General features: G+C 43.7%; 1 protein-coding gene across 3 annotated transcripts in view; it reads right to left on the bottom strand.

Moving 5' to 3' along the window:
* TANK (TRAF family member associated NFKB activator) overlaps positions 1 to 13,214 on the bottom strand; it is a 386,559-nt gene that overhangs the window by 30,569 nt on the left and 342,776 nt on the right. For all 3 annotated transcript variants that reach the window (XM_078681664.1, XM_078681665.1, XM_078681666.1), the window contains one exon: positions 6,396 to 6,964. In XM_078681664.1, coding sequence (XP_078537790.1) covers positions 6,396 to 6,964 — 569 coding nt within the window. The remainder of the gene's footprint in view (positions 1 to 6,395; positions 6,965 to 13,214) is intronic.

The raw sequence follows: 13,214 nt of genomic DNA on the forward strand, positions 1-13,214 counted from the left end.
CATTCCCCCATGAACCCTTGTGCAGGGAATCTGCTTGCATCGTGTTGACACTCTTTGTTTGTTGGAGTCACAAACAGATCCAGAGATGTGATTACCCATTTGTGGAATATTTTTCTGCGTTGAGTGTCTGATAACTCCTACTCGTGGCAGTCTTTCAGTGATTTGCTTAACTTGTTTGCCCAATAGTTTTCTGTGCCGTGAACGTGTTCCGTTTTCATTGAAATTCTGTGTTTCAGACACCCGTTAGAAATGTTATGTACTTCCTTGGATAGAGTGCATGACCTTGTTCGACTCTGTTTAAGTAAAACATATTGGTCATGTTGTCTGTGTGAATCAAGACATCCGACCCCCAAGGGCTCTGTAAAAAGGCTTTGAGTCCCAACTCTACTGTATTCAGTTCCAGGAGATTGATTTGTTTCTTCCTTTCTTCAGTTGACCATATTTCGCTCACTTTCAAGTTATGCAACCCATCCTTCCATTGAAGCATCCGCCTCATAATAAAAATTGGAGTCCTGCCGAGGAATGTCGACCCCACTGCAATGTTTTCTTTTTTCTTCCACCATTGTACACACCATTTATGGTTTTATCAGGACAATGTTGTTGAATGAGCCCGTGCCCATTGCTTGTCCAGTTGTTCTTGCAGCAGCCTCATGTGCACCCAGCAGTTCGGGATGAGAGGGATGAATGACGAAGTTCCCAGGAACGATTTGAATTGCCTTACTGAAGTGAATCTTTTTCTTTACAAGGAAGATCCAGTGTCATAATCCTTGTGACCCTCTCTTCTGTTGGATAGATCTTGCAAATCTTTGTGTTTACGACAGTTTCCTGAAAAGTGATTGCCATGTGTGGAGTCACGCAGGATTGCTCCTTGTTTATATGTAGGCCCTGGTTCTCGAAGAAGTACATGTACCCCCTTGTAGAGTCTTCTGTAGCCTTGTTAAAGTATGCTTTTATCACCAAGTTGTCCAGGTCTTGAAATACCAAATGTCCATTCCGTCTGAGATAGGTTGCTTCTAGTGCCATGCATTTGGTAAAAGTTCATGGGGCAAACTTTAGTCCAAACTGTAGAACTCCGAATTACCTCTGGCCACCGCGAATCAGAGATATCGTCTGTGCCTGATGGGTATGGGGATATGAAAATATTTGTCTAGTCGATCCAACAATGTTGTAATCTCTCTTGTTTAATAACTGAAAGATGTCCTGCAGCATAATCATCTGGAATGATTGTTTTTTTAGATAATTGTAGAGCTGTCTGAGATCCAACACTTGTCTCCATTTCCCATTGTTTCTCAGCAGACAAAAGCTGGAGTAGAAACCTATGTGTATGCAGTCTTGAAGCATTTCTTCTATTTCTCCCTTGGAAATTTGAGGGTTTATTTCCTCTCTGAACAGCTGAAGATGTTGGCGTGACCGTCTGACAGGCAACTGGTAAGGAGGTTTCAGGATAAACTCTAGGGTGTGACCATATTTTATGATGTACAGGACCCACCTGCCTGAGGAGATGGATTTCCAGTTTTCGTAATAGCTGTAGAGAGTGTCTCTGAAATACAAGGGAGGTAATGGCACTGAGGCAACCGGAGTAGTTTTCTTGTCATTTCTTCTGGAGGATTCTTGACCTTTTGCTGCAGCAGCAACTCGTCTTCTACCTGCCTGTCTGGAAAAGGTTGCGGTATGAGAAGGCCTATACTGTTAGGGAAACTGTTGAAGATAACCCTGCGCCTGTTAATAGTACAACTAGTATCAATAAGATTGACATCCTCCACTAAAAGAGTATTATCCTCTGCCTTAAAAGGATGAAAATATCCTCTTTTGTCGGACTCCTAAGGATCGAGCGCTCTCTGTGTTGGCTTTGATGGTTTGCAGGGCGTTGTCAATATGTTTATGTTTTATAAACAAGACCTCACCATGGTAAGGTATATCTAAATGTTTTGACTGCACTTCTGGCTGAAAAGAAGTGGCCTTGTGCCAACCTTGCCTTCTCCATACCTTCTCAATAGCCATTTGTCTGAAGACAGTTAGGGCTGCATCCATCGCCGTGTCTATCATCTCTGAGGATGTGCAGTCTTCTTCTTGCAGAATAAACTAAGCCTCTTGTTTTTTTTATTTTTCGGCAGGGCCTTTAGAACCTGAGCTAGGTCTGATACCATTTGACGATGGTACCTGCCAAGTATGGTTAGTGCATTGGATGCCCTTATGGAGATTACGGCCATGGTGGGGAAACGCTTTCCTATATTATCCAGCCTCTTACCGTCCTTGTCTGGGGGAGCTGAACAAGGTGCTGACAGATTCCTGGACCCTCTTTGGGCTGGCTGCATCACCACCAAGTCAAGTTTTGGATAACCTATCAAGCAGGCTAACGAGCTCTCAGGAGCCTTGTACTTTTTATACATCCTCGGTATCAGAGCGGCCACTGTGGCTGGGTTCTTCATGACTTTGAGGCCTTCATTATAAATGTAATCAACAATTTGTATAGATCTTATCGATTTCTTGTTCGATTCCTTGAAAACATACAGGGAGCACTCAGTTTGTAGTACCACGATCTGTTGGCCACAGCGCTTTGCCACTCTTTCAAGCAGTGCATGGAACCTTCCAATGTCATTGGATGGCGAACTAGCACCTGAGTGTTGGTGGTGCTGATATGGGGGTCACATAGTTGTCCCATTTACTACCTGCAGTAGTAGTGTGGTACTGCAGTAATTCATACTCTTAAGGTTTATCATCATCACCATCCCCTTGATCCACGCAGTCTTCATTAATGGCAATAGATTTTAATTGTCTAAGCTGTGGGATCTCCGCATGCTGTACCATCGGAGTTGGTTGATACAGTAAAGGTTCTGTTTGTGGTGCCCCAGTGTGCCCTAGTTTTGAAGGTGTTGCTCTCAGGAGGAAAATCTCTTATGACAGACCTACAACCTCATAGAGAGATCCATTGCCAATGCTACAGGGATTTGAGTCATAGGTTCTTGAGATTATTGTGCCTCTAAGCCTTCATCATAGAGATCAATTTCTCGATAGTCGTTATAAGATTTTTCCCTTCCTTGCTTTCGGTCCTTAAAAGATAAATCACCCTGTATGTATGTAGGTGCCTGTTCTTCATCATTATCTGAATCTTGGCATTTAACATGCAGTTTAGATGGGCTTGTAGCATCCCCAAAGAATCCATTATCATCATCTCCTGTGTCCCCCATTTCAATAAGACGCACTTGTGGCAGTGGTGAAACCTTGTTAGGTGAGGTTTATTCTGGCCTCAGAACTGGTTTGGCGATGACCGCTGACAGAGAAGCAGGCGATGGGAAAGTTCTCTATTTCAGGGGTGTCGTCTTTGCGGTTCTGGAAAGCGTCATCATTGGAGCCGCCTCAGTGCATTAGTCGATTGTGTCGATGACAGCGCGGATATAGTATGCGCTGATAGGCCTGTCATCAACACTACGGTTATAGTTGACGATGCATATAGCACTGTGATGGTAGATGTCGTCGATGTAGCCGGACAGTGCCGTCTGTAGTTTTGTCAATGATTTGGTCACCAACTTTCCAGATTTCTCTGAGGAACATTTGCGGATATCAGCAAAGGTTAATGCCTTATCAAAAGGTGTTGGTGGCTCAGAAACCTTTCATCTCCTGGGGTGTTGGAGAAGTAAACTTTTCCAGTGTTGGCTTCTTTTGTTTGCTTTTTCAGGGTCTTCTTAGGCGTTTCAGTTAGGTATTTTTCAGATCGCTCTCTCTCTTTAGAGAATTTTTGCCCAAGGACAGGGCTCTTCATCTTAAGTCTGGAGTTTCAGATGTTTTTTTCTTCTGAAGCCATAGTAAAAGTCTTGCCTCTCGATCTTTGAGAGTCTTTGCAGAAAATGTTCTGCAATATTTTCAGTCCTCGGGTTTGTGGAGTAGATGAGGATCCTCAGAGAACAGCCTCATCTTCCTAAATGTTTTACATGGGCACTGCAAACCCTTTTTTGATCCTTCCCATTTGCTGGTAGAATCAGATCAGCTAGTTAAGGTCAGAGGTATATATAGTTCACCTGGAGGTCAAAATAGACAAAGTCATGTTCTGATGGGAAAAAAACTGAGCAAAGCTCTGAGAGACTCTCTATCCAAGACATCCGGTGAGAAATCTGAGGTGTGGAGCCAATGGACAGGAGGAAAGGGGTGCAAGCTCTGTTGTGATTGTCTGAACTTTGGTTATGTACAACATGATGTGGATTGCTGCTCAATCCTAAGCGGAAATGCTATTATAGTCTACCTAATTGGAAAAAGTACTATTAATAATAAAAAGTACTACTAATAGTTGGGGAAGATTCAATGATGTGAATCTATGAAAGATTCAATACTGGAGAAGCTGATTATGAGCCGAGTCAGCGAAATCGGACAAATCTTAAAGTGCCATAATGTGTTTATGTGGGATGATGGGGACCGCAGATTCACACTTGAGGTGCATGAGTTACCCCAGATTGGTATCTCGCTAGCCCCCGTAGGCCTAAGTGTAGTAAAATTCTACTTTAGGGCACATTTCACCTACATATGTAACAAATCTTCAGTAAGCAATACAGACCTACAATATTAATGTTCAGTAACATTATAACACCTACCTCTGGTCACCAAAATCGAAGTGTACATTCTGTGACAGGTTACCTGTACGCAGCTACTGGGCTGCGCAAGACAATAGTCTCACACGTGCAGCCCTCACACGTGTGCACACTTGTCCATGTGTAACTAGCCAAGAGCCTTTCACCCTAGCTGCACAGAAGCTGCCTTATATTAAAGGACATACACTGGCAGTTAACACACTCAGTCCAATTACTGTGAATTTTACTGTGAGTGAGAGTCCTGCATTGAGACTCACTCACAGTAAAAGTCTAAAAACCAGGGAGTCAAAAGCAAAAAATGCTGGGGGACTAAATGAGTGAAACCCATTTGTTAAAATCATGATTATTGACCTGCTCATAGGTTCATGACTTTCTTGTTTTTCATAAGTTGTCCTGGCATAGTTTTTCCCCACAAACTGTGAATATTTCCTCACAATGCCAGCTGGCGTAGACAGTCAATTTTACATTTTCGCATAAATTGTTTTAATACGGTTTTACTCATTGCTTTACAACAACATGTATATCACCAATTCACGATTTTACATACATGAAAACTCTGAAAATTAAATTTGTGAGTGACACATAGCAATTGAAGTATTTGCAAGTGTAATGAGAAGTTGATGAGAAATGCTCTGTTTACCCATACCCTAGATCTTCCACCGAGACCTCGTTGAAAGAGGAAAACAGAAGTAATAACCAACTACTCACAAACAACATTTATATATGCCACAAAAATCATGTTTACTAACACTGAGGGTGCCTGAAATTTGGTAGGTGGTCACTTACCAGGTAAGCTCTTCTCAATTAAGTAGACTAAATCTGTCAGCAGCATCAGAGCAAATGGCTTATATACCCATAACACATTTTTCAACATTCTACACTCTGCAAACCACACCATAATCCGAAATCCACTTCCAATTCCAAACTTGGACCAAAGCTTGGCTATTCTAGTGTAGGCCCATGAGATATTAGTCTGTGAATAACATCTGTATAAATCATTCAAATGCACCGATATTCTATTTAATTCTATTGTTACTTGTAGAGTGCATGGCTATCCCCAGAAGGCCTCCCAGGGATAAGATAGACAGTAGGCAAGTAAGATCTTAACACAGATGCTCAAACAGTCAATATACATGTTAGAAATACCTTGGAGATTTTTTCCTGAATTGTGGAATATGTGTACAACGCACTACCATGACACAGTGACATTGACTTTCCTTGTCACAGTTAACTCTGTGCTGTAGTTAAGGATCTGGGTGCCTCAGGGAAGAAATTGGTCAAGAGCAGCAAGCTCCAAGTGTCTGTGCACTTTGGCAGGGCTACTCCATAGCATCACTTCTGGCCACATGTCTATCTGCACAGACTTTGCTGCACAATGCTCCGGCTACCAATACAAGATGGTGAAGTCCATTTGAAAAAAGAATATGAATGCATAACCCATAGGAACATATGGATGTTTTATCATTCGTGTATTACAATGGAAAAACTCTTTTAGCATATTTATCTAACTGCTGCGAAAATAAAATGGCATTTTGCTGGTGCACAGGTGAATCTCCATACATCATAAATGACAGTTACAATTAACCAAGGGCCGCTGAATGTGGGATGATCAATACGCGAGCGGTGCTACCAAAAACCAACAGGTGAGGGGGGTGAACTTTCAATGTGAAGTACTTAGGAGAGTGTTTGTTGGATATAATGTTTTAATGAATGAAAACATTTTGCAAATAATTGTAAAAACGTATTTGAAACCTAAATACAAAATAAAATATATTTCTATTTGCATAATGTGACAAGCTTTTGTGAAGCCTTTACCTTCTGTGGTCCCCTTATGGCACGTTTGGCAGGTTCCAGTGGGCTTTTGTTTCCGTCTGAAGTTTCATCAGCTGGGAATTTAAATTTGGTACCATGATCCTCGGCTGCTAGAGGTGGTGTTTTGTCCTGCTTAAATGCATCTGGCTGGTGTGGGGATAGGACTCTGTCAATGAAGGCAATGTTTTCTATAACTTGAGTTATATGCGAATTTCCTTTATCTTCTGATGGGCAACAACCTGCTTCGCTGAGGCTTAAATCATTATCATCCAATTGCAGGTTATATTTCGTTTGGAGTACATTTTCACTTGCCATAGGGCTTGATAATACAGTCTTTTCTGGAGTACTCTGCAAAAAAACAGAGTCATTGTCCGTTGGTGGAAACTTGACACTAAATTGAGAAAGTGATTCTACAGAGCAGTCGTCAGTCTCATCCTGTTCTAGGCATCTGGGACCAACAGTTGTTGTACATGCATGCTTGTTTGCTCCATTTTTAACCTGAGATTTAAAATGTCCCTCTGCTTGTTCATCTGCTGAATCTGTACACTGAATAGGCATTGAGAATTGTCCTTCTGTGAGGGAGAAGCAAAAAATATAGTCAAAGCAGATAGTTAGGACTAGAAATGCAGTCATAAAATAATTTTTTATTTTATAGCGAACAACACTTCCAAGCTCAAATCAAGAGTACCTCAAAATGTAAAAAATAAATATAAAAAACACTTACCTGAAATCCTAGTTCTCCTCTACGGAAACGATCCTCATACTCATGAGCAATGTATGATCCCACTCATGCAAATGATTCTGAATCACTTTTTTTTCTCTAAGGAAGCCAATTTCCATTACCTTCCCAAGAATTTAAAATCCAGAGAAAGTCACTGGCCAAAAGTGACATAACAACTCTCCACAATCTCTTTTTAAAGAAACAATTGGAGACATAAAGAGGACAATGTAGCTCCCTGAGAAGGCTGCAACACTGACACTACTCCTTTAAGCAAAAACACTACAACCAGTAGCAGTACCCCTTTAGGCCCTGTCTCTGACAGGTGAGCCAGCTGTCTTTTTACAGAAATCAAGGATCCAGAAGGAAAAATAGTTAACTTCATCGTCTACTCTCCAGGGAGGAGGGAGGGTTGCTGCTCATGAATAAAACAAAGATTTGCCTCAAGGAGAATACTGATTACAGGTAAGGAGCTATTTCATTTCCTTCAAAGGATTTTCGCTTATAGTCACAAGCACCACAAAGAATACAGCGGTCATACCAATAAAAGGAGGCGAATGAGACAAAGAACTAAATTATTTATGAAAACAAAGAGGCTAGTTTTAGCGTTTGTGAACTCCGTCTCTACAGAGTGCCTCACTACCACCCTACAACAGTGCCCCTCACCTCTCCACAGCCCGCTCTTCAATTCATTTAATTTCTTTTATAGTGCTCCTCATTCCAATGTAGGGGGTCAGTGCACGTCACATCACTGGTATTATACATACAATGGATCATACAAATGTGTAAATCCATGTATGTAAATGTTTCATAAGCAAACGAGAGCTACAAGGTGTAGGATTAACATGTCTTCTATACGGATAGGCATTATGTGTTAAGAGTGCTTGGTCTCCCGAGACACTCTATACTTAAAAAGTAACACAATGGTTGGGGTTGTATATACTAATAAGAATGTATCAATGCCCAAAGGAACCATTTTTAGCAACCGCAGAATAATGAAAGAATGAGGAAAAAAACAATACGTTTCTAAACCCATTCTTTGCAGTTTGCATGCAACTATTTGATGTCTGTTTGTCGCTCACTGAACTCTATTAGAATTGTAACTTAAGATCTACAAGTATCAAACGGAACTCTGTGACAAAGGAAGTAACCCACTGAGTTATCTACTTAAAATACAAATCTGTGATCTGCATGTTATATGTTATGCTTGGAAGCAAGGAATTAGTTACTTACCTGTACACTATAGTTCTCCAGTATTATCTTTCATAGATTCACATGCTTGTATCTTCCCCGTCGTCATGGTGGGAGTCTCACGGTAACAGAATGACCAAGCAGTATCATAGAGAAGAAAAACTGCATAGAAAATCCCCATAGGGGCTGTATTATTTGGTAACCAGACCATATCTTTGTTTGGACCAAAAGCCAGCCAATCAGCATTGCTGCCCTGCCCTCACACTCCCCAGCAGAAGCTTCCTGCCTCAGATTTCCGTCCCCGAGTGAGAGACATGGATAAATAACGAGAAACAGGATCTGCCTGAGAAACGGGGAGGCGGGCGGGCGCATGTGAATCTATGAAAGATAATACTGGAGAACTATAGTGTACAGGTAAGTAACTAATTCCTTCTCCAGTATTACATCTTTCATAGATTCACATGCTTGTATCAGAGTAGTAAGCAGTGCTCACCAAATTAGTAGCGTTTCCAGGACAGAACTAAAAAAGGAAGCTCTGCCGTAAGACAAAGGTATAACAATACACATCATAATATAAGAAATACGATAAATGCATGTTGACACATAAATCAAAGTATTGCATAGACAACAAAACATGCCATTATGTCATACCTTACTGAAAAAGACGTTTCAGAACAGCTTGTCCCACTGCCGTGTCCTCTTTCCACGCAGTGTCCAGACAGTAGTGTCTCGTAAAAGAGTGCACGCTCTTCCACGTTGCTGCTCTGCAGATGTCAGGCAGCGCCACTCCTGCAAACAAGGCCATCGAAGTTGCCATCTTCCTTGTGGAATGTGCATGTACCTTAGAATCTAGCGGCTTCCCCGCTTTTTCATGACATTTCAGGATAGCTGCGGAGATCCATCTGGCAATACTCAGTCTTGACAAAGGAAGACCCTTCCTTTGCCCTTCAAAAGCAATGAACAATTGCTTGGACTTGCGGAACGTTTTTGTCCTTTCAATGTAGAACTTTAGGCATCTGGAAATGTCTAAAGAATGTAAGGCTCTTTCTGCCTCCGATGAAGGATTGCTGAAAAAAGTAGGCAAAATAATGGGTTCATTGAGGTGAAAAGATGTTGCCACCTTGGGAATAAAGGTAGGATTTGTCCTTAGGATAACCCTGTCTTGACGAAATTGTAAGAAGGGTTCCTCCACTGAAAAGGCCTGGATTTCACTAACCCTCCTTGCTGATGTTAAGGCGAGAAGGAGGGCCGTTTTCCATGACAGGAACTGCAAATCTGACTTGTGAATAGGCTCGAAAGGAGGCCTCATAAGCTGTGATAGTACTGTGTTGAGGTGCCACGGCACAGGAGGGCGTTGGATGGGTGGATAAACCCTAAAAAGTCCCTTGATAAACTCCTTTATTATCCTGGAGGACCAGAGAGATGGTTCATTTGGCTTCCGCCTGAAGCGCGATATTGCTGCCAAGTGTACCTTGACCGAGGCATGCGACAGACCTGCCTTAGATAGTGACAGCAGGTAAGGGAGGATACCTTCAGGTGGTACTTCAAACGGATGCAAGTTTTGTCTGCTGCACCAATGGCAGAAACGTGTCCATTTCGCTGCATATGTTTTGTTTGTTGATACAGCTCTAGCCTGTGAGAGAACATGTCTGCATTCTTGTGAAATGTCTAGATTTTGAAACTCCCGCTCGTGAGGTTCCATGCTGACAATTTTAGAGATTGTAGATTCGGATGCAGAATTTGCCCTTCTTGCATGGAGATGAGGTCTTGAAATGTCGGGAGCTGGATTTTCTCGCCCCTCGACAAAAGAAGTAGGTCTGGAAACCACGCCTGTCTCGGCCAGGCTGGTGCTATCAGTATGATCCGGCACGGTTCCAATCTCATTTTGCGCAGTACTCGCGGTATCAACGGGAAGGGAGGGAACGCGTATGCAAACCTTCCTGTCCAATCCATGAGGAATGCATTTCCCTTGGAGCCCTGTTGATGGTATCTGGACGCGAATTGAACGCACTTTGAGTTGTTTTGCGTTGCGAACAAATCTAATGTGGGAGTGCCCCACCTTTGAAACAAGAGGCGAACCTGAGTGTGGTGTAGTTCCCACTCGTGCGTCGCCTTGGTAGTACGGCTCAGGGCGTCCGCCCGTGTGTTGAGGACTCCCTGAATATGCTGAACCTGAATTGAAATTCCATTGGTTATGAGCCATTTCCAGATTCTTTGCGCCAATGTCGACAGTTGTTTGGATCTCGTACCGCCCTGCTTTAGTAGGTAAAACATGGTAGTGGTGCTGTCCGTTTGGATCAGTACTGACGATTGGCGTATTCTGGGGAGAAATGCTTGAAGACCTAGGAACACCGCTTTGAGCTCCAACATGTTTATGTGAAGCTGAGCTTCCCAGTCTGACCAAAGGCCCTGAATTTCCAGCTCCTGAAGATGCGCACCCCATCCTTTCAGCGAAGCGTCCGTTGTCATCACGAAGTCGTGATCTAGAGGAATGAAGCTCAAGCCTTGATCCAAGTTCTTTCGAATCTTCCACCATGACATTGCCACCTTCATATGGCTCGTGATGGTAATGCGATCCTCGAAGGTACCTTTGGCCTGGGCCCACTGCTCGTCCAGTTGTTCCTGCAAAGGCCTCATTCGAAGCCGACAGTTTGGCACCAGAGGGATGCAGGATGACATCATCCCCAACATGGATTTGTATATCCTCACGGAAGTGGACCTTTTTGCTTGAAGAGCTGCCGTTAGCCTCATGATCTTTCCCATTCGTTCTTCGGAAGGGTAGGCTTTCCCTGCACTGGTGCATATCCATGCCCCCAGGAACTGGATGCCCTTGGCCGGAGTCAGCGAGGATTTCTCTAAGTTGGTCTTCAGGCCCAATCGCTGAAACAGCCGGATGCAGCTCTGAAGAGATGTTTCTGCCTCCCTGAAGGATGGACCTGTCACCAGCCAGTCGTCCAGATATGGGTAAATGTAATGCCCTTGCAGTCTTAACCCCTTCAGCGCTAATGACAAGGGTAACTCGTCATGGACTTTCCATTGATTTCAATGGAAAGTCAATGGACCTCGCACACACCCCTTAGCAGCCAAGTGGTTAAATGGGCTGCCACCGGGGCCATGCATTTGGTGAATACCCTCGGGGCTGACTTGAGTCCGAATGGCAGGACCTTGAACTGGAAGTGGCGACTCTCCACAACAAATCTGAGATACTTCCTGTGCTTCCGAAGAATTGGAATATGGAAGTACGCATCCATGAGATCTAAGGAGGCCATGAAGTCGTTTTGTTTTATCAGTAGAAGAATTTCTTGTAACGATAACATTCTGAAGGGTATCTTTTTTATGTATCGATTTAGATCCCTTAAGTCCAATACCTGCCTCCATTTCCGGGTTTGTTTCTTTTTGATGAGGAAGAAATGCGAGTAAAAGCCTTTCCCTCTGAGATGTTGCGGCACTTCCTCTATGGCTCCCTTTTGCAGAAGCGAGAGAACTTCCTTCTGCATTTCCTGGCGATGTTTGCTGAGCCTGAGTACTGGGGGTTGATCCGGAGGTATCTCCACAAATTCCAGAATGTGGCCCCTGCTTATGACATCTAAAACCCATTTGTCCGATGTAATGGACATCCAGTTGTTGTAAAATTGAGACAGATAGTGGTCTTTGTCGTGGATCCGTTGTGTGGGGAGCGCCGGCCTGAAATCATTGACGCCTATTAGACTGCTGAGGTTTCCCCCTGGCGTTAGATTTGCCTCTGGACTGTTGTTGGTAAGAGGAGTTGGAGGACCTGAATTGGTTGTTAGTGTTATACTGTCGATATCCCTGCTGATTGTACGGCTAATATCGGTTGGATTGAAAAGAGGATCTTTGATTAAATTGACCTCTTGAACCTCTCCTCCGAAAGGACTGAAACCTTCCTTGCTGAAGTGATCCCAGCGCTCGAGCTGTATCCGTGTCCGATTTTATGCCTTGCAACGCCTCATCGATATGCTTTCCAAATAAGTTTTCACCGTCAAAAGGCATATCAACGATTTTCGCCTGTACCTCTGGACGAAAAGACGTCGCCTTGAGCCAGCCCTGTCTGCGAAGCGAAACCGCTCCCGCCATCTGCCTGAAGGCCATGGACGAAATATCCATGGCGATGTCGATAGATTCGGCAGCAGATTTAGAGCCTTCCTTAAGTATGGCTGCCGCTTCCTCCTTTTTGTCCTCTGGAAGAGCAGAAAGTATGGGTGCAATATCAGACCACATTTGCCTGTTGTATCGTCCAAGCAGTGCCATAGCATTTGCCGCTTTAATGGTAGAGGCAGCCATGACTGCAAACCTCTTACCTGCTCCATCCATTCTCCTTCCCTCCTTGTCAGGTGGCACTAGGGAAGTAGCCACCGGGTTCTTAGAATTTCTTTGTGCCGCCTGCGTCACAACTGATTCAGGCCTGGGGTGCCCAATGAGGCAGGCTTTTGTGGACTCTGGGGCTCTGTATTTCTTGTCAATGCGGGGAACTGAGACCGCAATAGACGCAGGTGTTTTCAAGATCTTCAGACCCTCCTCCCAGATGTGAGGTATAATTGGAATAGAGCGAAGCGACCTCTTGTTTTCATCTTTGAAGTCATACAAGAAACAATCCGTTTGTTGTACCTCAACATCCAGATTGAATCTTTTGGCCGCCCTTTCCATGAGATCATGAAAACCTCCGATATCTTGAGGAGGGGAGGTAGATTTGAGTGGTTCAGGCGATGCAGTCGATGGTAAAATGTATTCGTCCCATTCCTGTCCTGAAGCATCCTGAACGAGTTCTCCTTCTTCAGGCTGCTCATCCTCGTCGGATTCCGTAAGGTCGTCCCTTATAGTAACAACCTGCGGCGATCTCACCCCCTGTTCTTGTTGAGCAGGTGCTGCAGGTGTCTGAGAGAAAGGCGTCTGCC

The sequence above is a fragment of the Lissotriton helveticus genome, chromosome 3_1 (genome assembly GCF_964261635.1).
Source record: "Lissotriton helveticus chromosome 3_1, aLisHel1.1, whole genome shotgun sequence".
Lineage (NCBI taxonomy): Eukaryota > Metazoa > Chordata > Amphibia > Caudata > Salamandridae > Lissotriton > Lissotriton helveticus.